General features: G+C 30.5%; 3 protein-coding genes across 15 annotated transcripts in view; 2 read left to right on the forward strand and 1 right to left on the reverse strand.

Annotated features, from left to right (window-relative positions):
- Positions 1-37: 37 nt before the first annotated feature.
- LOC141460817 (transcription factor IIIA-like) overlaps positions 38-27,412 on the forward strand; it is a 28,629-nt gene continuing 1,254 nt past the window's right edge. The window contains exons 1-8 of one of the 9 annotated variants that reach the window (XM_074141169.1): positions 38-211; positions 524-1,798; positions 1,904-2,028; positions 16,714-16,817; positions 16,894-17,039; positions 23,428-23,543; positions 25,238-25,405; positions 25,570-25,721. In XM_074141169.1, the coding sequence (XP_073997270.1) occupies positions 1,733-1,798; positions 1,904-2,028; positions 16,714-16,817; positions 16,894-17,039; positions 23,428-23,543; positions 25,238-25,405; positions 25,570-25,721 (877 nt within the window). In that variant the 5' untranslated portion in view covers positions 38-211; positions 524-1,732. The other 8 variants (XM_074141168.1, XM_074141175.1, XM_074141173.1 and 5 more) reach the window with 8 other exon arrangements.
- On the forward strand, positions 2,052-11,815 carry Xpd (general transcription and DNA repair factor IIH helicase subunit Xpd). Its single transcript, XM_074141165.1, has one exon. It carries the CDS (start codon positions 2,300-2,302, stop codon positions 4,568-4,570), a length of 2,271 nt encoding a protein of 756 aa, XP_073997266.1. The 5' UTR covers positions 2,052-2,299; the 3' UTR covers positions 4,571-11,815.
- On the reverse strand, positions 4,950-26,690 carry Marc (Mitochondrial amidoxime reducing component). Of its 5 annotated transcripts, none has more exons than XM_074141179.1 (9): positions 26,535-26,688; positions 26,005-26,169; positions 11,478-11,815; positions 9,408-9,578; positions 9,223-9,301; positions 8,630-8,737; positions 8,235-8,449; positions 6,338-6,412; positions 4,950-5,146 (listed from the first exon to the last, which is right to left on the reverse strand). In XM_074141179.1, exons 2-9 carry the CDS (start codon positions 26,011-26,013, stop codon positions 5,017-5,019), a joined length of 1,125 nt encoding a protein of 374 aa, XP_073997280.1. In that variant the 5' UTR covers positions 26,014-26,169; positions 26,535-26,688; the 3' UTR covers positions 4,950-5,016. The 5 variants fall into 5 exon arrangements, with proteins under 5 accessions (XP_073997280.1, XP_073997279.1, XP_073997284.1 ...); XM_074141178.1 differs by lacking the exons at positions 26,005-26,169; positions 26,535-26,688 and adding exons at positions 11,921-11,949; positions 13,205-13,488; XM_074141183.1 differs by lacking the exon at positions 26,005-26,169 and having other exon boundaries at positions 26,535-26,690.

Consider the following 27,412-nt stretch of genomic DNA (forward strand, 5'->3'; position numbering starts at 1 on the left):
CTTTAAAGAAATCAGCTGTAAAATATTTCTCATGCTTCTTTGATACTTTTTACCGTCTTTGAATTCATACCAAATGTTTGCCTCAATTTTATCCACAAACTTAAACAATGAGTATTGAAATTATAGTTTGTTGAGAAGTAATTGTACAACTCAGTAAGGAATCTCAAAAACTACAAGTAAAACCTAACATTACCATCACTTACAAAATCAGGTTTTTATGATGTATTATATTAAAGTTCATAGTTAGCATTCAACCTTTAATAAAGTTAGAGATTTTTGAGAAAATTCCGTTAATCACATTTACATATTCTGTAAAAACGCTCATAATTTAGGTAATATTGATAATATTTCATTACCAGCATACTTATACAATCTGGAATCTGGAAGAAAGAAAGGTACACAGTCTGACAAATATGTATTTGAAATGTAATTATGACAATAACCTGAGTCGTAGTCTATGTAATTAGTCTAGACCAAAAGTTGTAAGAATTATTAAAAACTCAATAATATTTTGTCAATTCAGTTCAACTCATGCTGGCGTCCGGTTACTAGAGGCTCATTAGACTGAGTTAAGACAACTTTCGCTACTCATCATGGATTATACTGAAAAAAAGTCAACTGGTTCGGACGAGTTTGAGTTTCTCAAGTCACGTGATGTCAAGCGAACACGTGGCTATGGATCCTGAAAAGGATCAAGAACATGTTAGGTGGCAAACACTGGCTCGTCAAGGAGACTATTTGATCAAAGCTTGCTTGCTTTGAATATTCGGCACGAAAAGGAAATATAGGCCGCGATCCCATACTATGTACCACCTTAGGGTTCCCATTTTAAAGAATTCAACAAACTTACTAGGCCCACTTCCCACTGCAAAGCGAGAAAATAAATATTTAGACGTTGTGAATACTTCACTAAATGGGTTAAAGCGTATGAACAGGGTTTGTAGACTTATATAATCGTAATGCATTAGTAGAACATTTCACTAGCGCTACGGTGATCCATATGAAATTCATTCAGATCAAGGACCTAAATTTGGGAATGGTAAAAACAACGACTACTCCCTGCCATCCACAATTGAAGGCCTGGTCGAGCTGTACATCAGAACATATTGCGACAACCTGTGTCATTTTGTCAATGGGCGCCAAGACGATTGGAATGAGCAGAAGCATGTAACTAGTGAGACAGTGCCATACTATTCACTGTTCTTAAATAAGGTTACCAGTAGAAGTTATGTATAAAAGCCGGGAGAAGGAAGAATCAGTGAGTAGGTGAACAGAAGGCGATACCATTTGGAGGCCGTCTATAGTATCTCAGGCAACAGCAAGAGCTGAAGCAATACTGACAAAAAGGCTAGTATGAAATGAGATGTATTCGCAGTGAATTCAATGTTTATTTGGTTTCTAGCTGCTTTATGAAGCCTTACAGTCGAACATACTTCGACGCTTGCTCGGACTGTACATTTTTGTAAAGCTATCGAATATGGTATTCATACTTCGGGGCTCTTGCCAAATCGACTGAAAAAGAATCTTGATACCGAAGTGACAGGGAAGACTGTAAGAAGCTACATACGGCTAATATCAAGCATATGGCATGAATATATACATATGACAATAAAACATTATATGAATGTGTTGAATAAAATATTATATACATATGTTCATAATTAATTAGCTTGGATGCTTTTTGAGTGTAAACCAAAAACCAAGTAAAACACAATTACTAGAAGTTTGCACTATGAAGCCCTCTCTAAAAAAAATTATGTTTCAATATGAACAAAATTATCGTCTGTGTATTGCAAAGGTACAAAAGGTTTTAAAAAATGTCTTAGTAAATAAAATAAATATTCACTCATCTTTTGTTTTGAAAAGAAACATTATATTTTTCCTGGTAACACTGTATGATTAGTTGCACACATTTGAGAAATGTGACTTATGGGTCCAAAATCCCTGTAAATTTAATGTTGGTGATAATTGTAGCAGAAAAATCTTGGTGGAATATTTGGGAAAGAAATTAAGAAGTTTTGTTGAAAAGTAAGTAAAACATAGCACTTTTCACTTGTTTTAAGTAATTGTTATTTCTTCTACGTTCTCATACATGTAGGTTACAGCGCTTCAGGTTTTCATACGGTATAACTGCTAGAATTGACCGGTGCAATTCTTTGTTTGTGTGGTATCAAAATTTGTATAGGTCATTATGTGGTAAAAGTGTTCATACTTTTTTATTTAGTGACATTTATATTATTGTTTAAGAGCAAATAATAAAAGCTTATAAACGTAAAATAGACGCTAATTATATTTTAAAATGAAGGTGATAGTAGACGGTCTGCCAGTTTACTTCCCTTATGAGTATATTTATCCTGAACAATATGCTTACATGACAGAGTTAAAAAAAGCTATAGATGCTAAGGGTCACTGTCTTTTGGAAATGCCTTCCGGCACTGGGAAGACTACAACATTATTGTCCCTTATAGTAGCTTATATGTGTGAATATCCCCATCATCTTTGCAAACTTATTTACTGTTCTCGAACTATTCCTGAAATAGAAAAAGTAGTGGAAGAATTGCGAAAATTGTACGACTATTATAAAGAACATGGAAAAGAATTAGAATTGCTAGGTTTGGTCTTAAGTTCTAGGAAAAACTTATGTGTTCATCCCCAGGTCAGTAAAGAAAGAGATGGTAAAATTGTTGACGGAAGATGTCACAGTTTAACTACTTCCTACATAAGAGAACGTCACCAAGCTGATAAAACTGTTCCAGTATGTACATTCTATGAAAATTTTGATGAATTTGGTCGAGAACTTGCAATTCCTTCAGGAATTTATAGCTTAGACGATTTGAAACAATATGGATTAAAGAACAGATTCTGTCCATATTTTCTTGCGAGAAGTGCTATAAATTATGCAAACATTGTTATATACAGTTATCATTATCTTCTAGATCCTAAAATTGCCGACGTAGTTTCCAAAGAAATTGCCAGAAATTCAATTGTCGTGTTCGATGAGGCGCATAATATTGATAACGTATGTATTGAATCTATGAGTGTAAAAATTAACAGAAAAATAATTGATAGAAGTGCCACTAATATTCAGGTTCTGGAGAAAACTGTCAGTGAAATGAAAGAAGCAAATGCTTCAAATTTGAGAGAGGAATATTTGAAACTAGTGCAAGGTTTGAAAGATGCCAGCGTCCGCAGAGAAACTGATGTCGTACTAGCTAACCCTGTGTTGCCTGATCAAATACTTAAAGAAGTTGTTCCAGGAAATATACGTACAGCTGAACATTTTGTCGGTTTTCTAAAAAGATTTTTAGAATACCTGAAAACAAGATTGAAAACACAGCATGTGGTTCATGAATCGCCAGCAGCCTTTTTGAAGGATGTAGCTGCGAAGGTCTGTATAGAGAGAAAACCACTGAGATTCTGTGCAGAGAGATTAGCGAGTTTACTTAGAACCTTAGAAATTTCAGATCAAAATGATTTCTCTCCTCTTGTGCTAGTAACACATCTAGCTACATTAGTTTCAACCTACACCAAAGGATTCACTATTATTATTGAACCTTTTGAAGATAAAGCACCTACCGTAAGCAATCCAATTTTACATTTTTCTTGCTTAGATGCATCAATTGCAGTAAAACCTGTATTCGAAAGATTCCAAACTGTGGTTATCACATCTGGTACCTTGTCACCTCTAGATATGTTCCCAAAAATATTAGATTTTCAGCCAGTAGTGTTATCATCGTTTACAATGACGCTTGCAAGACCTTGCCTGTTACCAATGATAGTTTCTAAAGGAAGTGATCAAGTTGCAATGACTTCAAGATATGAATCCAGAGAAGATATAGCAGTGGTGCGAAATTATGGACAGCTGTTAGTAGAAGTTTGTTCCATAGTACCTGATGGAGTGGTATGTTTTTTTACTTCATATCTATATCTAGAATCTGTAGTTGCAAGTTGGTATGACCAAGGAGTTATTGACAGTCTTCAAAGAAAGAAATTACTTTTCATTGAAACTCAAGATGCTGCAGAAACCAGTCTTGCATTATTTAATTACATAAAAGCCTGTGAAATTGGACGAGGAGCAGTATTATTATCTGTTGCAAGAGGGAAGGTTTCTGAAGGAGTAGACTTTGATCATCACCTTGGTCGAGCTGTACTTATGTTTGGCATACCATATGTTTATACACAATCTAGAATTCTTAGAGCAAGATTAGATTATCTAAGAGATAATTTTCAAATAAGGGAAAATGATTTCTTAACTTTTGATGCAATGAGACATGCAGCACAATGCGTAGGACGCGCTCTTAGGGGTAAAACCGATTATGGTATTATGATATTCGCTGATAAAAGATTTGGAAGAGCTGATAAAAGAAGTAAATTGCCTAAATGGATTCAAGAATATTTAAGCGATGATTTATGTCATTTATCAACTGAAGAAGCTGTACAAATAGCCAAAAAATGGTTGAGACAAATGGCTCAGCCTTTTTGTCGTGAAGATCAATTAGGCACAGCATTGCTTACACTTGAACAACTGGAAGCCAGAAAAGATATTTATGAATCTGTTACTCAAAGATAAGAAGAGTTTGATTAATGTAATTTGATTAATGATTGTAAATTTACGTTTGTGTAAATATTCTTTTAGTTTTAAAGTATTTTGCGAGATTTTAAAAATAATTGTTTATAATAAAACAAATTTTGTACCCTAATTTTTTCATTAAACTTTTTAATGTTTATGAATGTTATGATTTTATCCTTAACTACCTTTTTTTTAATTTTGTTTAATTGAAATAATCTTTTTTAGTCAAGGAATTTCCTCTGTGAACCACTCATTCTACTCACAGTAAAATTTATTCCTTACTGTTTTGAATGAGCATTCAGATTTACTTTCTTCACCAACTTGACCAACAACTTCTTTGTGAGTAATTTGGATCACTTTTATTTCATAACAATCAGGAGAAAACAAATATTTTTTTATTTTATTTCTACTCTTTATTGCTAAAAATATTAATTTATTGCTTCAATCTAATTGGAACCTATGTACACAGGGTCACCAAACTTTATTTTGCCTTTTGTATGAACGCCCATGTACATGCCCATTACTGGACTATCACCTTCAACTTCCTTTAATTTAGTTTCTTGTACTTGACGGTACCTGTAACAATTTAAAATAAATATATTTATTGCTTTAATTTAGTGATTTTAGATTTTCAAATGCTGAAATTCTTGGCAGAATGATGGGAAGTAGTTGTAGTTGAAGCAGAAGTAGTTGTAATAAAAAGTAGTGCAAATGTGTAGTATGTAGTCGGTTTATAAAACCTTTTTGGTCTCAAATAAGGAGTAAAGTAATTACAGAAACGTATTCAATTAAAATGGTGTACCGATTTCAGTTAAATTTGAAATGTTTAATGCAGTAGCTAGAGCCATAATTAGTTACGCCGCGCAGACTTGGGGGTTCTTTTGGAGTGATATAATAGAAAGTTTAAATACTTTTTTCATTAAAAGATTGTTTCTGTTACCAAAAAACACGCCCAGTTATGTTATATATTTGGAGTCAGGTTTGACATCTATATTCTGATCTTACGAGTACATTATCGCTACATTCGGAAAGTGCTTACTTTACCAAAAACACGATTACCAAAGATTTTAGCGGAACAAATTATAAGAGACAAAATATTTTGGTTTAAAGAATTTAATGATATTTGTCAAAGGCAAGATATGGAACTAATAAATTATGACAGTGGGAAGGTGAGGATCATTTTGAGGTTTTAGTACAAAAAATAAAACAGTCATTTAAAAGAAATTTGTTGGCTAAAGCTGCGAATTCAACTTTTCATTGTTTGTACAAAGAGTTAATTATGGATGTGGGTCAAAAACATTACATTAAAGATGCAAACAAGTAACACTTTATGCAAACTATAATGAAATTGAGGTGAATTGAGAGTGGGTCGTACAAGCGAGAGTCACCACCTCTGTTCAATGTGTAATCTCAATGTAGTTGAAGATTTATTTCATTATGTAGCTGAATGTCCAGTTCTTAAAGAATTTAGAATCCGGTGGTTCAATAAGAAAACGCTGACAAAAAAACTGACATAATTAGTTACCTGAATGGGCAGAATAATTGTTTGATATCTAATTACAATTTTTAAATTTACTTTATTTAAGGATTTGCGGATTTCAATAATTAATTTAAATTTGTTAATATTATTTTTATAGCGACTGCTATTTTAATTTTTATGGTAAAGTATCTTTTTGTTTTTTGTAGTAAAAACAAGATGAAAAATATTTGTATTAATGTATGTCGTTTTGCTGCAATATATACAATCCAATATGTGGATTAACTTACGATTTGAGTGTTTTTATAGGTTCGTGTTGTTTACTTCTAACCAACGTGTCGGGATTTATTGTAGTCACTGAACACCTAAAAAAAAAAATTTTGATTAAAACATTTATAACATAAAAGTCTACAACAACAGGGTGTTGCTCTAAATTTTGGGTGCTTATTCTTTGAGAATAAGCGGTAAAATAAGGTAAAATAATCAAATATTTCTGTAATCTTTTATACAAAACGCTAGATTGCCAAACCGTGAGCTGGATAATTAAATGTAGGGGGGAATTATTATATTTAAATAAATACTCTTTTGGTGCTAGAATTAAATTATGCTCATTGTGTAATCTTGATGAAAGAATTGAGGATGTTTTTCATTTCATAGCTATTTGCTCAATCCTACGAGAATTTAGAGTTCAATACTTTAATAAAAAACTGTTTACGTATGATGAATTTATAACAATTTTAAATGGAAATAATTGGACGAATTTGGTTAAATATTGTAAACGGGCCTGGGCATATAGATACATGTTAGTGAATGAATACAACTATTAGAGGCCAAAGATTAGTTCTGTTTAAATCTCTGAAATATTATGTTTGCGTGTTTTTTCGTTAAATATTCTTTTCACTTTAATTTTCAAAAACTTCTGTTTCATGTCTACAATTGTTTTTTTTTTATTTTTCTTTTTTTTTTTTCTTCTCTCCTTGTCATTTTGTTTTGCTTTTTCATTCCTCTGTTTTTCTTATTTATTTAGGTATTTATTTGTTTCCTTTGGTTTTTATTTAAATATTTATTTATTTAATTATTTATTTTGTTAGAAAATTGAATTTAAAAAAAATAGATCATATTAAAGAAGTTTATTTGCAAGACAACTCTCAGACGGTCGTCATGACCATGAGTATGTCCGTCGCCAGAAAATTTGTATTTTGTTTAATCTGTGTAATAATTTAATAAAGACTTTATTATTATTATATTATTATTATTATTATTAATCAAATATTTCTGACTGTATCAACATAATCTTGTTTTGGGATCCTTTCTTTATAAACATTTTTTTTAATTGCACGCAGTACACTGTGCATTTTTTCTGTTAACCCTTAACTTGGCAGAATATTATTTGTTTTAATATCAAAATAATATTCATACATAAAGTGAAGTTTGACAGCTCATCAGTCTTGCCAACAGAAAAAAAACTAAACGTGCGTTCGAAAACTAAGAAATTACCTAAAAATTCATATAAAAATATTAAGTTTTCGCTAAAAAATAATGACACTAGATTTTTTTTTTAAATTCTGATGTATCTCCACAGATACATTATCAAGAAAAGGGTTAAGAAGGCGACTAGCAAACATTAATTAACGATAAATTACTATAAATAAAATTCAAGGCCTATGCCGGGAATCAAACCCAGATTAGCTTTTTCAGCCTTGCCTCTAACTGCTCGGCTATGGTGGGTCTTAATTATTATAGGATCACAAATAACGCGAGAGACCTGAGCCTCCAAAAGGCTCTCATTAAAGGAACGTAGAAGGTTAAAATGATGGTATAATTAGTCAGCATTTGTTTCTCAATGAATTTTGATAAGGGCAGCTCGTGAAATGAAAAGATTACTAGACAAATTTTGGTTAAAAATGCTGTTGAGACTTAAGAACTTGGTAGTCCAGTTAAATTACCAAAAATTTCAAATTATTCATGAACTTTTGGGAGTACAAACATTCCCATATGAAGGAACTTTACCTGATTTCATTTTGTACTTTTCGAAGATTAAAATTTATTATAATATAAAAACTATTTTTATTTCGAATTTAAAGAAACTTTTCATTATCTGTTCATTAGACAAATTGGTATCACTTCACCAAATTTATTGCTAAAAAATGAATATAAATTTTATTATAGTAAAATCAAAATAAGTACCTAGTGCAAGGTTTAAACGTTCTAAAAATAGCATCTTCTCCTATCTTAATCCATGTCCATTTATCTTCAGAGTAAGGTTCTGCTCCAACCACAACAATATTTGGTCTAAAATTATTGGCAGTTACGCGACTTTGAGCATCATTTATTTTTAAATTAAGATCATCTATTGAAGCTTGATTGACTATGAGATAACTACCTATGTCACTATAAGCTCCCTAGAAAATAATGGGCATTTAATATTATTACATATAATATAACTAAATATATTTAAAATTTATTGTTATATTTACTTTAAATAATATTGATAATCTGTTTTAACATTTTTTTTTTTTTTGTCAACATAATGTCGCTTATGTCTGACTTCAAACAGTAATAATAAATAAATCCAAGCTCACAGTGAAATCGTTGCACAAATTTTCATATACTCTCATGTAATCAGAGTAAACTTCTGTGACGTTTCGTCTTAATTTGTCTGGCCAGTATCCTACTCTTAGTCCGCTATCCTAAACAATTTTAATAATAATTTCAAGTATTTTAATTTTATTAAATGACAAATTTATGGGATCAACAATTTTTTTCTCCAAACCTGCTACCAATAAAAGTACTGTTAGTGTAAGTATAGTTTACATTGAACAGCTGGGATATACTTTAGAAATTTTCTTTCTAAAAATGTTAAACGTCAATTTTGATCCTCTTCCAAATTTGTGTGTTCTAAATGTTCAAAACCCATTCATTTACATAGTTGTTTCATGCGTTGAAAACCATATTTTTGGACGCTCTGGACATCATTTTTGATTTTTTTTGTTTACACAACTGCAATGCTTCTGCACCACTACATCGTTAAAAAAAAAAAAAAAAAAAAAAAAAAAAAAAAAAAATAGATATAAAAAAACTACTTAAATTTTGACCCCTAGAAAAAAAATGTTGATCCCATAAATCCATGACAAAATAATTCAGAAAATAGATTATTATTATATAAAATGCATACCTTTCCCAATAGAAGTTTAGAAATCCAAGCACCTACTTCATCTCCACAATCAATTGTAGGAACATTTTCTTTCCATAAACTAAAAACAAAAACAAATTATTCAGCATCGATTGTGCTACTGGCATTTGATTTTAATAATAATCGATTTTTTTTTATTTAATCTTACAGTACATTTTCAAACTTACTTAACAAATTTTTCATCAGTATATTCAGGTATATTAAAAATAATTTTGTCTTTCTCCAAAGATAATTCCACAATATTTGTTCCTAAGGTGTTAACAGTTAGTTTAAGCATTTTAGGATATGTTTTGTTGGAGATAAAAGTTTTATCGTTTTCTCTATACACTATAAACACTCTAAAAAATAAAAATAAAATAAACCATAATTAATAAATTACACAGACTTTCGTAGATATTTGAATACATTGATGCGCTTAGGTATAACAGTAATTTTATATCATTAAAATTATGTCATTTAAAGGACAGATGGTAAGAGATTTTTAATAGTGGTTACGCGACTTTAAATAATAAAAGTTAGCTTTAGGGCTACCATTAAGTGACGTTGATGAAGCTTTACGGGAGATGAAGCTGTGTCAAGCTGCCAAATCCAACTTCATGGTCATAGGGCATTTACTGCCCATACGGCAGTCTCTAACGAAGCTTATAAGAAAAAGATACGATAGAAATTAGAGGGGCATGAACGTGAACTGGCCCACTGTGAGAACTAACACTTGCTAACGTATAGCTGAATTTTTGATTCTGCAAGAGAGTGATGATCGTAGCTGAATTTTTGTTCTGCAAGAGAATGATGATCTAAGTTTGAGTAGTAGATTTTCTGGATGTAGCTTGAGATAGGTATTGTGTTTCAAACACAAGATAGGCAGATTATTTATTGCAATAAAAAGGAAGGTTGTGGGGCAAAAAGGGAGTTTTCGAAAGAGACAAAACTGACGGTGTATCACTCGACATTTATCCTCAGGTATACAAGAACATATCAATAATTTAAAATGCGTGTTCTCCAGGTTAAAAGAAACCTCGAAAGAGGTTTCAAAATTCAATTAGATAAAACAGAATTTTGTAAAAAGGAAGGTTCCAAGTTAGGACATCTGGTTACACCTTTAGGCGTCAAGCCAAATCCTCAAAAAATTAAAAGTATCCAGAATTTCCCAATTCCAAAAATATAAAAAGAAATTAAATCGTTTCTAAGACTTTTAGGCTATTATAGACGTTTTATTCCAAATTTTGCTTAATTAACCAAACCTTTTACCAAATGCCTTAAAAAAAAATAAAAAATTGATATTAAAAACTCATATTATTTAGAATGTTTTGATAAATGTAACAACATACTAAGTAACAACCCAATTCTCCAATACCTGGATTTTTCCAAGATATTTAACTTAACAACAGACGCGAATAATGTAGCTATAGAAGCTGAGCTCAGCCAAAATTTTAAAAACGCGGACCATCCAATTGCTTACGCGAGTATGACCCTAAACTACTGTCTACCTTCGAAAAAGATTAGTTGGATGTTGTACTAAACATTTCAGGCCTTACTTTTATGAAAGACATTTTAATATCTATTGCCATCATAATCCGTTGCAAAGGCTATTTTCAATAAAAAGAACCGAATTCTAAACTGATGAGATGAAGTTAGAGGAATTTGACTTGAGATAAAATATAAAAATAGGTTCAGAAAATAAGGTTGCCGATTGCGCATCAAACTAAACATGAACTGTAAAAAATAGTATATTAGTACATATATAGTAAATAAAAATTTATATATTTATTTAATTTTGCATAGCAGCATTTATTTTCAAAATAAGGCTGTAACGTTTAAAAACCAAGTTAGGCTGCCATTTGCAGAAGTTTAAAGGGTTTTTTAATCAATGTAATATGTTTGTTGAAACAGTATAGACTGTACACCATACCAAAGAACGTTGATACCGAAAAAATGGGCGTCTATCCAGCTCTAGCGTGATTGCCCCTTGACTTGCCCTATTTCGTTTCGCTGCCGCAAAATCACGCAACTTTAATTTTTCTTTTCAATGATGCATGTAAATTTTATGTTAGATTACTTTCAATTCTGTTTAATTTAATATATATTTCTATTTCGTTTTTTCATTGAATTTTTGATAAGATTGAGGCTACTGGGGGTTTTGCTAGATGTCACTTAATAAAAAAATTGCATTAATTTAAATGCATTAAGTTTAATGCACTGTACACTTCTTAGAAACTTTAACAGAATATTTCATTTACCTGTCCCTAAGAGGTAATCTGCCTTTCCGACAAATTTCTTTCAGACCAATCTCTATGACTTCAGCCTTTGTTAGGTTAACTCTACGACCAGACTTCATTGGATATATATGAAGATTTGATACAGTACCAATTTGCTTCCAATCTGTTGGGAGCACCATTTCTTCAACTGTTATTCTTTTTTTTGATTCTTTAACTTGAACTGGCGTACTTGTTATACCATCAATTGATGTTTTACGTTTGCCGGTACGGCGTCTTAACATAAATATACCAATAGTTGTTGAAAGAACTAATATGGCTGCAGAAGTGGCAAATACTATTTTTTTCTGTTCAATGTCCATCTGTAAATAAACAGTTTTATCAGTATAATTATAAATAAATTTATATAAATATTATTTGTAAACAGTATCAGTATAATAATTATATTAGCTTCATTTTGCAGTTACCTTATCGAAGATGTCATGATCATCATAAACTGAAAATATCTCTTTTTTATTTTATTGACAATTCACGAATTTACATGAAGAGAAATTCATAAACAAAAACTTGGTTTTAGATTCTAATTTGTATATCTTTTAGTTTTCTTATAGTGATCTAATTAGAATGATTTTTTGTTTGTTCGTTAACAAATCCAACTTTTGTAAATCATGCCCCTGAACTAAACAGTACATCAAGCTTTTACAATTTTTCTGAAGAGGAATAATCCATTTAGAGTGTAGTTGCTAGAGAAAAAATTGTTATCCTTGAATGGATAAAATAACAAATGATGTTGATGTGTTTCGGATAGTTAGAAGAATATAACGAACATTTTGTAAATAAATAAATGTCTGATGATAATTTTTAGACTGTTAAAAAAATTAAATTAGGTTACTCTTTCTTAACATGTTTACTTTCATTTGTATACATTTATTTACATTATATCTTAGTGGTTAATTATATTAAACATTATAAGTTGTTGTGCAGTATAGGAGCTAAATATTTGTAAATAATTCATAATTTTTGATTTAGAAATGTTTTTATTAAAATAAGAAAAAACCAGTTGAAAAGCTCTGTTTTATAAGTTCTTATTTCTTGTGAACTGTAACTTTTACTTGAATATTTTTCCAGAAAAATTCTATTAAAGACGTTTTTGGGTGTGGGATTTGGGTAAACTTACCTTTACAGCACTATTATTGCATAATGTACTGTCTTAACAACTCTACAGGAATCAAATATGGCACCAAATTTGTAAAAATCAAAGTTTAGATACCACTTTGGATGACCCATACCTAGTGGATTGACAAATACTTTCTTGAAGCCCTCTAGCAGAAAAAAAAATAATTTTTTAAAGCCCTCTTCAACAAAAATAGGTATTCCCTGTTTATATGAAGTGACCGTAAGGAGAAAGACTCAGTTTTCTGCTTAGTGTACTCCAAAATTAGTATGGTAAAAAATTTTCTATTGTTATTTTTGGTTTCCGATGTAGTTTGACACCGGCGCAAAAAATATTACAACGTTTTATGTAGGTTAAATAGTTCACTACATATTTTAACAGTTGATAAGATAACGGTCTCTTAAATGTTTAAAAGACATTAATCAGACTTTTTAAATTAATGATTTAATTTATGTAATAAAAAAGGTTAAAGTTCAGATTTTGTTATTATTATTTTAGTAGTAAATTTGTTTTAAAAAAAATTATATATATATTGTATTCTTCAATTATATCTACCAAAGGGTAAGTCAACATTTACCAGCTTTCTCCAATTTTATCAATTTATCAAGCAAGATACTTGGGACGAGATTAGCGCCAATTAGCCCTGAGTAGGGGAATACTAGTCGAAATGAAGTATTTGTGCACCAATTGGTAACAAAGTGTTCAAAATTACACGAATGCATTCTTGTGAAATTGTTTACAGACAGATTGAAACTTTAAACCTAAAATAAGTTTGTATCACTGAACATGTTCTCTCCTCTAATATAATTTTGTAAGGAATAATGATAAACATATAGGTAGATGGAAGTTGGAGTGTAAGTACATATGGTAGATGTTTTATAACGATTAAGGGTCAAACTAATACTGGCCAAAAAAAAAAACCTGTACCCATACTGGACCTTACACAACTGTTACATATTCTACATCAAAGTCAAAATAGATCATAATACCAAGTAAAACCGCAGATAAACCTGTGTACAGCTTGTGTGATGAAATGGTGTGTTAACAGTGATGCAATATTTCCATTTGTGAAAGTAGATATATAGCTTTAACTTAACTTACAATTACAACCAAATTATTTAATTTTTTCTTGATAATTCATACACATATAGGGCCGTCCCCTCCTACAGAAATGTTTTCTTAAAAGGCACAGTTTTTAAAGAAAATTGTCGGTCTTGAATAGTATATCAGAAAATTGCGAAGGGGGGGAGAAATGTAGGAAAAAAATACTAAAGATACTTGCCAGTTTCGGAATTCATGTTAATTTTTGAAAAATGATTTTAGGCGCGCGCCTTATTTCCTAGAGAAAAAAATTTCCATTATTATTTAGAATGCGGTTCCATCAAGTGACTTTAATTTAATGCACTTTTAGTGCATAGCTTCTTTTAAGAAACGAATTTGGAAAGCATGTTGTTGTTCACTATTCAGTTAGAACAGATATAGTTAATTTTAGGATTTACAGTTGTATCTATTTGAATTCATTTTTTAATTAAGCACGAATTACTAACTTCTAATACTATTAACCAGACAATTTATAAAATAAATAAATATTTTAAAAAAAATTTGTGTTGCATTCCCTCTAGGCAAAATATTAAACAATTATAGTGTTTTGCTAACATTTTTCATAATTTTTATCTTATTTAAACCCTCATTAATGTCTATTAATTTTATTGCCTAACCATAAAATAATATTAAATATGTTACTAACCCTGAAGAAAAAATATGTCTAAATATTCAGTTGTTATAAGCTCGCTTGAATATCTTGCCAAGACGGGTTTTTGGCACCATACTAGTTATAAGTACACTAACTTGTAGTTAGCTTGGTTGATTTCTATCCCGTGCCGCTATCCAATGTGAAAACGTGTAATTACAACTTTGTATTCCCGTTGCCGTTAAGTTAGTAGAATAAATTATTTTATTATATGTGAGTTTAAGATAAAAATTAAAGTCTGTAAAAGCGTTTAAAAAAAAAAAGTTAAAGCATTTTCTATAAGTTTAAGGAGAGTAAAATTTTAATAAATTATTGTTTTGCTCTCCTCGATAGTTGACCTTTATGTATGTTATTTCATTTATTACTATCTAAAGGTAAACAATATTCGGTTCATTATAATTATAATTTGAATTTAATACTGGGGTTGTTCCAAATATAGTTTTTATTCCATCTTTTTTAATACTATTTATATAATTACTTAAATTTTTCATATTTTATTTAAATCTTGATTAATTTATTTGCATTATCTAGTAAGAACGAAAGTTCTGTCCTTACAAATTTATAGTTCTAATTGATTTAATTTTCTAAACATACGAATTTAATTAGTACAACGAAACTTACAGTTGTGACCACATCTACCTTTGTCTACTCTGCAAAAACACTGATAAATAACTATCTAACGTCAATGGAAAAAGGTAAGCTATAATCGCGCTAATAACCATAATTGCTTGCTTCAACGCCCAAGGAAAACTACACTAAAATATAAAATAAGTTAAATAAAGTGATACTTATTTTTTTTCAACCGCGCTTTACGTCAAACTACCCATTAGTTGACGTAGACGGAGGCGAAATACTTTACTATATAAATTTCTTTTAATATCCATAACTAATATCAAAGGCCAAGACTAGGAATCGGACCAAGTCCCACATAATACTTGATAGTTTTGCAGGCCTCGCCTCTAAATCACTCGGCTACCATGTCTATTTCAAAAACATTTCTTTCACACCAAGAAATCTTGGAGACAGATGTTCCAGATGAAAAAAAAAATTCACTTTCAGAATCCGGATAAACGTAATTTTTCTCTTTTTGGTATTAATAATTGATTAAGCAAGTATTGAGATTTCAATTTACCATCCTGAAAGCGATATTCAGTTTTACACGATTTTTTCTTTGGGCTTTGTTTACGTTTATTTGAAACTTTTTTTTTTTTTATAGTTTGATTTGGGTGGGGAAGGTTATTGAAGTGCTACATATATTAGAGCTCTACTAAAGTAATTCTTCAGACAGATCGCGGTTCCTTAATCTTTAAAAAATTGATGATATTTGAAGATCAAGAAAAAAAGAAATTTTATTCACTTGAATAAGATGACCATGATTTTTTTAAATATTTTAAAATATAAAATTCACATTCTGCTGATCTACGTACATAAACTTAATTATTATTTTTTTATATGAAACAATTTAAAGGATCAACGTCTACTACACAGCTGTGCAATAACATTGACCCCTAATTTATACCTGCAAATAGAATCATCTATTCATCCTCCATATTTATTTATTGAGAGAAACAGTAAGATATAATTGCAACAGTTGGGAAGTGTTTACATTATTGAGGTCTTGTGAGTGTGTGCGCCAGATTTTTTTTTTTTAAACTCAATGACCTTGAGGTGGTGTAGAAAAGGGAGTAATGACAGAAGGAGGTCAACAATCTAGCAATATTGTTTTTACAATACGTTTTTATAAAAATATTATTTTTAAGGCAAAAATTTTGTCTATATGTATAATAATTAAAAATTATTTAAATACATTTTATTTTTGCGCATGTAAATATTTATCTCACTATTTATGGTATTTATTATCTTCATTGTTACTAAATGTTGTGTCTGGCTATGTAAACAGAACCTCAATAATTTGGGAGATGGCTTGAACAAAATATTCTCCTACATTCCAGTTATTGTAAACAAAACAAAAAAGTTCTCTATTCATAAGAAGATAAGGTTCGATTCTATATCAACAATCCGCAATACTAAATAGTAACAATTATTTCACTCTTTAGTTTGGTTGTTTTTCTTTCGTACTTTTATTCACCATCGGCTTTTTGATTTCTAAATATTATTAAAATTCGAAACAGGTCCAGACATTTGGTAGATCTAAACAATGAAAATTTCAATTTTTGAAAGAAGGCCACCAAATTCAGTAACCAATTGTGTGTTTCCCACTCAACCTTTTTTTCATCAAATTAGTATCACTGATATCCCCACAATGTTAAGAAATTATTTTTTGACTGTTTAAATTTAATAAATCACATTTGGTTTAAATTATTATTGTGATTTAGGGCTAAAATGGCATTTGGTTCAGAATCAGAAGAATCGGAGGGTGTATCGAACATAATATTTTCAAAAATACCAGAGACAAATAGATCTGAAGGAGATAGAACACGTAAGTTTGTTTTTATTAATTTATTTAATAAAATAAATTTTGTTTGTTTAAATAAAATATGGCATTTTGCTTTCAGTTATTAAGAGTGCTGCATATTGGAAGAGCATAGATCCAACCAATAATCTTAAAAAGAAATCATATTGTTGCTTGATACAAGGATGTAGTGCTAGTTTTTCTAGACCATGGAGATTAAATGCTCATCTTTCTGTACATTATGGAAAAGTGAGTAATATATATTTTTTCTTTCACATTTTGGATCCTTTTTCGGCAATAAAAATTAAGTTAATTCTCTAATATTGCAAGAGAAATAGATTGGCTGAACTAAGTTCATCCTTCTCGTTAAACTACTTTTTATTGTTAAATGCAATGAAAGTTCGATATTGATTTTCTCAATCCTGTGTTAAGTTGGCAATACCATGTTGATTTTATTATATTAAATAATTTTGTTATCTCACGTTCCAAGGTGATCCTGTGCAGCAATTTTGTTTCCGGTTATTATAGTTAAGAACCTACTAAAATAAAGTATCTCCGCCTTTTTTTGTTAACTTGTATAATATACATACATTAGTCAAACGAACAAAATTAGGAATCTATGTCTTAGAAACAAATAAACTGATCCCAGCGACCTTCAATTCCCAAAAAAAGGATCTATTATTGAATCGCTCCACAAAGGTTCCCAAAATAGTCAGAAAGCTTTCAGACTTAGTGAATCAATACCTAATTTTTGACTGATCTCCTTGCCTTTGCTATACTTCGTAATGGCAAGAGTCATAGCCCCATGTCCAATATAACTTTTATAGTTCCAAGTCCCAGATTAAAACGTTAACATGAGTGTACTCGAGAGTTCTGTTATGAACTTACTCGAACTTTTGGCCACACGTACGAGGGGCACTACTTATATTTTGAGCCTTGGCAACACTGAGTGTTGTCAGGTGCTATCTGACGTTTCCACTTAAAGTTTGACATTTTTGACCATAACCTTCTTCAGAACGTTTTGTTATTTGAGCGCGATTTGTGTTGCTTACAATCACTTGAAAATTGTGTCTCAGCGAAAAAATGGAATTAGCTCGTGAAAATTGTCGTGCAATGATTTATTACGAATTTTGACGTGGATTATCAAGACAGGAGTGCATCGATCAACTTATTTCCACTTTTGGCGATAAAGCCCCATCCTTTGCCACTGTGAAACGCTGGTATAACGAATTCAATCGTGGTCGTCGTTCGTTCACCGCCGAAAGTCGTGAAGGTCGTCCAAAATCAGTTGTTGTGTCAGAAAACATTGATGCTGTGCAAAAACTAATAATGCAAGATCGTCATGTGACATACTGTGAGATTGAGGCAACCTTAGGCATTAGTTCCACCAGCATATATAAAATATTGCATAATCGCATAGCCGTGAAAAAGGTTTGTTCTCGTTGGATCCCACATAATCTGACAAAATCTCAAAAAAATGCTCGTGTCGATTGGTGCAAACAAATGCTTAAGAAATATGTACAATGGCGGTGCTTCAAAAGACGTGTATAAGATTGTAACAGGTGACGAATCATGGATATATGCGTATGAGCCGGAAACTAAACAGCAGTCGACTGTATGGGTGTTTCAAGATGAACCAAATCCAACAAAAGTTGTTCGCGCTCGAAGCACTTCGAAACAAATGGTCGCCTGTTTTTTCGGAAAAACTGGTCATGTAGCAACAGTGCCTTTAGAGGAACGTAGAATGATCAATTCTGAATGGTACACAACCATTTGTTTGCCGGAAGTCTTCGATGAAATAAGGAAAACAAACAAGCTCCGTCGGATCATTCTTCACCTAGACAATGCCAGCTGTCACACATCTCGTCGAACAACCGACTATTTGAGCACTCAAAAAATCGAATTAATGGGTCATCCGCCGTACAGTTCTGATTTGGCACCAAATGACTTCTTTTTGTTTCCGAACGTCAAGAATAAATTACGTGGACAACGATTTTCGTCGGCAGAAGAAGCCGTTGATGCATTCAAAAACCATGTTTTGGACCTCCTGTCTCAAGCGGAATGGAAAAAATGCTTTGACAAGTGGTTCAAACGCATGCAGAAGTGTATAGATCATAAAGGAGAATATTTAGAAAAACAATAAAGTCATTTTCAATGACAAATTACTGTTTTTTTTTATTAGGCTCAAAATATAAATAGTGCACCTCGTATTCCTGCCTATTCATATTTACTAAGGTACTGTTATTGAAATCTGATTTAGACATAAAAAAACATTCCGGACCTTCAAAATATCTTAGGGCTACTCCGTCTTAATTGTGGTTTCTAGTGCAATCTGCATTCTTTTGTCAGGTTAAGGGTATCTTGATTAAGGTGTAACCAATAAGGCGCTGTAAGTAAGGAACTAAATCCAGAATTAACTTGGTTCACATAAGTAAATTTATGTAGAAACAGCAATTTGAAGAAAACTGGAAAAAATTTTAGTTGCTACTTCGCAGAAATGGTTTTTCATTTTGTGGCCACTTTTTTTGAAATCAGAACCTTAGTTTTTCCTAACCTACAATTTTTTTTTTTTTTTTGCAAAGACTGGACGTTACATTGTAATTACATTGCAATCATCAGAAAATTCTGTGAATGAGAAAATGTAAACATTCTTTGTGAAACCTTCAAGTTTTTATCTTTTTGCAGTTATAAGTCTAAACTTATATAAATATATAACTTATATAAATTCCATATAAATATAGAATTAGGATTGTGTAGTTAAACGTTTCTGATTAAGATTTATGATAAGGTCAAACAAAGGGGAAGATAGCCTTATCCTAACTTCTCCCACTTTTGAACTTGTCCAATAGACAAGCAAACTTATTCTCAGATTTCTAAAAATTACCAAAGATATTTATTTCAAAGTTAATACGTATTTGTTTCAGACGGGCCATATGCCCAACTACTGATCACATATAGTGTGGTCGAAGCAGATTTTTACTGTGTCTCAACTACATAGTGATAGGGTTTAATTTTTATAAAATATGTTTGGACTTTTAATAACACTAGTTTATTTCAAAGTATTATACATTGCAAACGCACTGCACAATTAAACTGAATAAATACAATTTCCAAAGTTGTTTTATTGTTATCTCTCTTACAAAATGTACTGAGGTTCCCATTTAGATTCTCTTTGTAGATGTTTTGCCTTCTTTATGTACTTGTCCGGATGTTCTCGATCAATCTAGAAGCATACTACCGCCATCTCTTCCTAATAGTCAATTGGAGAACTTGAGACTGTCATTTCTCAAGCGATATCAACACTGAACTCCATTACAATTCTTGACAGAACATTTCTCGTATTAGCACTTCAAATAAAAACCAAATCGAAGCCCGGTAATCGATTCCAGTACATTTTTATCAGAAAAAAAGTTAAGAAATCAGTAAGTGAGCAAATATTATACTTAAGTTTATAAAAATCGGCGCAATCCTTTTTGTAATAAATCTCAATGATCATTTCTGTAAAATTGCATTTATCGTTTCACCGATTTCATTCAATTTAGAATTTTAACAACGTTTTTAATGTTCTTTAATAGTATTTAGATAGATAAATGATTATGAAGGCGCATTAGATAGATAAATGATTATGAAGGCGCATTAGAGAAGAGAGCTTTGACATAGAGGTATACCGAAAACCCTTCCTAAAAATAACTTTCCCGAAAAATTGTTCAGAACAATTAATAGATAAGCATTTAGAAGGATAAAATGGTATATCAAGTATAAAAAATATCATTTATTTCAAATTAAAAGATTTTGACCCAAATCTTGTTTGTAATTCTAAAACATAATACCAAGCTGAATATTCTGAGATATTTTATTTATGAGATATTCTGTCATATCATACACAGCCTGGATGCTAAACACATTCTCAGAATTAAGTGAAAAACAAAATTAAATACTTACAAAATAGATAGCAATAGTGTTGAAGCTATATCAGCTCAATCACTTATAACTTGTTTTGAAATAACAGCGTACAGATAAATAACTTATCTGAGATTATCATTATTAAAACCTTCTATTTTTATTTTTATCTGTATCATAAATTCGTTGCATTTTCATGAGAAGAAATAATTTAATAAAATATTCAATTTTATAGGATGAATGTTGTTTGGCAATGACCAGATAAATAAATAAATATATCTCCTTAACAAAAACTTACAGTTTTAAAAGTTAAGTATAAGGGTTGATTAAACGCCAAAAGGTACACAAATCAGCAGTTCCCAACATTTCATTAATACTTCATTGATATAATTTAAGTAATTTTACTGCATTAACTTTTCCTTCACATTTTTTAGAATTTATTAGATGTCACAGACCCTTATGCTGGCCATTTTCGTCTACAAAATATTTACTCAAGTAGCACACCATTTAACTTAGATTGACTGTAATATCTATTTATCTATAATAATCAAACTATTAATCACAGGTGAAAAAGAAAACGTTATAAAAAATATAAAAAAAATAAGAGGCTAAAAAATTCATAAACTTTTTTTACATCAATAATTTTATGCATTTATTTTTATTTTTAAATAAAAATCATTGGTTTAAGTTCATTCTTCGATTAAAGTAATTGTTATTTTATGTTGTAGTCAAACGTTTGTAATAATAAGTAATAAATAATCTGGCTTTATCGCAAATAATATAGTTTTCTTCAATTACATTCTCAATCTAGGTGTTCTTCCCACAATGTTATATATATGTAATATAAAATAAAGAAAATAAAGATATGCATATTTTTAGGACAGCTAATTATTCCAGTATTTTACCATAAGTAAAATTAGGGGGACTAAATTAAATTACAATTGAGAAATGAGTAAATATTGTTGAATAATCTACTTGTTATTAAATGTATGTTATTTGTGCTCACGAATATTTCGGTAAGACGAATTTAAGACTGAAATATTGTTTTGAATCCTCCGTGATTGAAATTTAAAAAGTGGCCGACTCTAACTTTGTTTTTTTCTACTTTAACATGCATGTATATGTGACTACTCAGAATAATTCATCACTCATTTTATCATAATTATAATAAAAAAATATTATGAATGAACTGGCCAGCATAAGGGTCTGTGACATCTAATAAATTCTAAAAAATGTGAAGGAAAAGTTAATGCAGTAAAATTACTTAAATTATATCAATGAAGTATTAATGAAATGTTGGGAACTGCTGATTTGTGTACCTTTTGGCGTTTAATCAACCCTTATACTTAACTTTTAAAACTGTAAGTTTTTGTTAAGGAGATTTTTGTACCTTTTGGATAGATTTTCCTTTTTGTCTATTTGCAAAGTTACGTCTGCTTTACAGATTTTTTAAAATTTGGAATAAGGTATTCTATCATTATAACCTGATAAGGTGTTAAATCGGAACCGTAACTACCACTGGAGAGATCTTTTTAAAGAATGATTATAGTTACGGTCCCCAAACCATCCTCAATAACCATTTTTTTGAGAAAGCGTTTTGAATAAAATAGGAAGGTATTTGTACGTAAATAGCAAAATTAAACTGCGATTTCAGTACTTCCTTTTAAGAGGAGCAAGAAAAATAAACTGCGATTACAGTACTTCTCCCTAAAAGGCAAAGATTTTGAATCGAACGACAATTCATTGATGTAAATCGGTTCACTCATTGATAATTTTAACGATTGCAGTACTTCCTCTTAGTAGGTGTAAGAGCATGATGGCACTTCACAGCCACATAGAGGAGCTTTAATCACTTCTTCGTGCTAAATTTTATCAAAATCGGACTAAGCTTTGTAGAAATATTGGTAATAATAGTTTCAGAAAGGGCCTTATTTGGGTGGGGCGAACTCCCCTCCTTATGAGGCATAGCGTCGAGACTTTTAAAGTACAAATCTGTACAAAATTTCGATTCGAATGACACTTCATTCATGAAAATCGGTTCACGTGTCGATAATTTGAAACGATTGCTATACTTCCCCTTAACAAGTGTAAGAGCAGATCGTCGCTTTATTGTTAGGTAGGGGAGCCCTAACCCTATCATCCTACCAAATTTTATCAAAATCGGGCCAAGATTTACAGAGTAATTAGTAATAATAATTTTGGAGGGGGCCTTACATAAAGGGGGCTAACTCCTCTCCCATTCAATGTACAGGGCCGAGACCCCCAAAAGGCACATCTACATAAAATTCCGAATCGAATGACACCTCATTCATGAAAATCGGTTCACGCGTTTAGGCGCTACGTTGTTTACAAAAAAGGTAACAACAACAAGAAGAAGAAGAAGAACAACAAGAACAAGAACAACAACAATTTTTGAAAAAGCCGTTTTTGCTCATTTTCAGCAACTTTTTTCTCAAAACCTATTAGATCTGGGTTGTTGCAAAAAATTACAGTCATAAAGGAGGATTTGCCCTTTATTTTAAAGAAAATTTGGGAATTTTATCTTTTATAGAAAAAGAGAAAAAAATTGTCAAAGTTGGGTGTTTTTCAACGTTACGCTTTTTCGTGCAGTTTTTGACCATCAACCCTTATACAACTGTCCTACCGGACAGTTTTAATATATATTTTTTAATAGTTATGAACCAATTCAAATTTTTGCATATAAAATTTAATGTAAAATTGTATTTTAATTTTTCAGAAGCCGTTTTCCTGCGATGTAAATGATTGCAATAAAGCTTACACTTCTTTGTACCATTTACGCAGGCATAAATCAGCTGCTCATGAAAGTGTTTGTACATCAACAAAAATTTTCAAGTAAGTGTAATAATTAATTAATGCTAAGTCAGCACTTTATTGTTTTGTTACACAATTAATAGGCATCTTTTTTTTTTTCTTATTTTTAACGGTGTAATTTATCTGAAGAAGTATAATGGGTGGATTTCATTAAAATCGTTTAAATTTTTCATCCAAGTTGCAAATAAATGTTCTATTATCTTCTTGATTATCTATTTTTTCAATAAATGACCAGTTATACAAAATATAGCTTTACACATCAATGCTTTTTGAAGAGATGAAATATTTCAGAGAACCATTCGAATCGATTTGCGAGGGACTTCTTTAAATTGTATCCCTATTTTGCTAATTAATTTGTTTGCACGAAAGTTAAAAGAAAAAAAAGGAGACGTCTGCACTTTTAAAAACGATCTTTAGAACAGTTATTGCCGTATTTTAAAAAATTATTGTCCTGTATGCGGTTTTGAAATAGCAAGCATAATATACTAACCCTACTTTCAAGTAACTGAATGAAGTCTAAACGCCGATGTCACTGCACTTCGGCACTTATATAAATTTTAATTTGGTTTAGGCTACTTTCATCTTATCGAAGGATTGGGAAGAACGTTTCAGAACTTTTTCAGATTTGTAACGTTCAGTGGTGTATCCTGCATTTTTTACCAAAGGCATGTAATTACTTTTCGCTAATGAAGTTTTAAGTCTTAAATTTTAAGTTTTTAATTACATGTAATATGTCTTTAATATTAACGTGTTTTAATGCTTCGCGTTATTTTTTTTTGAAAAAAGTAATTATAAAGTACCAACGTTCAACAGGTAAGTTAAAGCCATTAAAAAGAATGAATTTAATTGGTACTAAGAGAAAAAAAATCCTGTTAATTTAGGTATTCGTAATTTTGTAAAATGTAAATTTTGAGACAACAGTGGAAGTTGTACTATCTTTTTGAATAATCCGTTCTCTTCTCATTGTATTAGCCATTTGATGTTACAAGACTGTTTTATTTCAGATAAAAATAAATGCCAAGAAATCACCACTGCCAAATAAATTATCATCCCATTCACTCAATATTAACGCTCTTAAGATAAGAGAAAACTTACATACACAGAGTTCGTAATTAATTAATGGGGAAACTTCCTTAAAATAAATAGATCTTAAATGCCGCTAATTATTTGCTGTGTACGGTCAACAGTTCTTACAAGTACCGACCTGATATCTTTAGGTCGATTATGCCATTCTTACATTGAAACATTGTCCATGCATCGGTTTTTAAAATAGTACTTTTTAAGTATATTGTCCCGTTTTATATCTATAGATCTATCTATCAAGTAGTCGACACTAGGGCTCACAATTTTAAATATCTTTAATAGTTTTTTAAATAATTAATTTATGTTTTCTTCATATTAGTACTCGATTGAGTCAGTTGTAACAGAAAAGTCAGGTTCCAATTGTGTGTGTGATATATTTTGTATTAAAAAACATTTTTTTATCTTTAGATCTATTTGGTTCACACTTTTCACTAACAAGTAGTGGAGACTAAGAAATCTGACTAATTTAGGTGGAAGGAATTTTAGTTTCGCTTAAAAAAAATTAAAGAAAATAATGCAATCTACATTACTAATTATCCACTAATGTAGAATTTAGAGTTAAGTTACGGTTTAGAAAATGCAATTTTACAAAAGGCAGTATTAAGTAAATTAATGGAAAAAAATTCTTTTAGATGTGAATTTCCCGGTTGTACAGCAACATTTAAAACTCAACAGAATGCTAAAAAACATTTAAAAAGAACACACGAAGGAAGGACTTGCAAAGAATGTGGAAAAGTTTTTGCGAAGCGGTCACAATTGATGACTCATCAGTATGATCATACAGGGATTGTTCCATATAAGTTAGTATTTTCACTATATTCATTTTTTACGCTTCAACTTGTAGGTTGATATATTCTAAACAAGTATTTTATAAATTTCATAAAATCTTCCAGCAGCCCAGATAAACTCGATTGTTATTAAAATCTTAAACTCAGGTTTGTTTGTATTTTTTTTTTTTTTGCAGATGTGTAACTTGTGATATTGGATTTTTGAGAAAAACCGAATTAAGAAGACACGAAAGAGGTCATAGAGAACATATATGTCCAGAAAAAAGATGTTTCTTGACCTTTAAGTCATGGAGTGAAGTTCGAAAACATCTTATTACTCATCCAAGAAGTAATAATTTTTTGAATAATAAATACATTACATTTACATACAGCCTCTCGATAGTAAATATTCAGTTAATATCTTAAATCAAGACTTTTTTTTTTTTAAAACAAACACATATTTATCCCATGATTTTAGAAATATAAATAAAAGGCACTTCCGTTTATAATAAATTTTTAACTCTTCCACCCGGTCCAAAGATTCTTCCTGAAATCGAGAAATGTTGCTGGAGAACCTCCTTCATAACACTTAGATCTTAATTCTTGTGTTTATATGGTTTAAAATCACTTACGTTCTCCATTAACTAGTTACTGCAAACAGTTTCAGCCTTATCGTCATCTTTGGCTGCTTCATCCACCTCATCCTTGCCACAATCTCGTGCACTTCCAGTTTTCATTTTTCTCTTCTTCGGTAGTATCTAATATTTTCTTTTTGTGACATTCTTTGCCCTTTTCCACTAAATTTGAAACGGATAAATGTAACAGTTTTTCGAATCAGACATTTGCTATGTGGAATTTAAAAAATTATGGACTGAAATACAACGTATTTGATGGTGTGATTGAGCTCTGCGCTTACAAGAACGTAGTAAGAGACAATTTCAACAAATACCTTTTGTTAGAGAGTAGGATGAATTTTACGCGGTACCGTTACCTATAGACATTATTTGAAACGTTTGCGAATATAACAAGAATATTTGTGTATACTAACCGTTAATTTAAATTTATAAATCTCTTCTATACCCACTATAATTTATATTATAATCGTATTAATTAACATTAGCAATTCAACATGTTTTAAAAAGTGTTTATATTATTAACTTACGTGTAAAGTGAGGTTTATAATCCTAGCGGTTTGTTATCCTCAGCTATGCAATTTTCATCATGATTGCGACTTGTAATTTTATGCAGAAGCCGGCATGTGGAATTGTAACCTGCTTTCCTTTTACCTTTCTGTTGCTGTGATATGGATTTTTTTCTTCTAATATAATTTTATACAGAGCTGACTGTGAGTTCGTTCACAGATTAGGGAAATACTATTTTTTATTTTTTTTAACATACATTTTTTGTTTAAACAAATAAAAGTAAAATAAATTGATTTATCAAATATAGTATACATTGATCAATATAAAACTTCATTTTTTTTTTTCTGTTCATTTGCAATGTTACTTCTCCAGTTTTCAAATTTTGGCCTCAGCCAAAAATTAAACAAGCTTTTGTACAATTCTTTTTTTTTCAATTTTTAAAAATACACATGTTATATAGCAAGTTGAAAATAATGCGACTGCTAAATAAAGATTGTGTAAATGCTACTACAAATTTTACTGTTTACTAATTATTGCCCAATCCTATTTACCTTTTGGGAAGAAACTTTCAAAACGTATCTTCGGTATTAATTCATTTTTTTTAAATAATTAAAAATTACTTTTTATACGATTTAAAATGATTAAAAGCCTCTGCTGTTCACTTATACTCTTTGAAAGATTTCATAATTTTAAACAGATTGGTAAAAATTATTAAAACTTAGATGACCTTTTTCCCACGCATTACAAATATCATTTAGTTCAAATACGCAGCTAGAATAAAAATGATACTTTTTGTAATGCAAGGACATCTTGATTTATTAATAATCCTTAAATAAATGTAAGCTGCAAAGAAATAAAGAACTCTTGTTTGTTAAGCGTATTTTTCATTATTTTTCAG

Source organism: Rhodnius prolixus, unplaced genomic scaffold (genome assembly GCF_049639745.1).
Source record: "Rhodnius prolixus isolate KJV_2025 unplaced genomic scaffold, Rpr scaffold_6, whole genome shotgun sequence".
In the NCBI taxonomy this organism is placed as follows: domain Eukaryota; kingdom Metazoa; phylum Arthropoda; class Insecta; order Hemiptera; family Reduviidae; genus Rhodnius; species Rhodnius prolixus.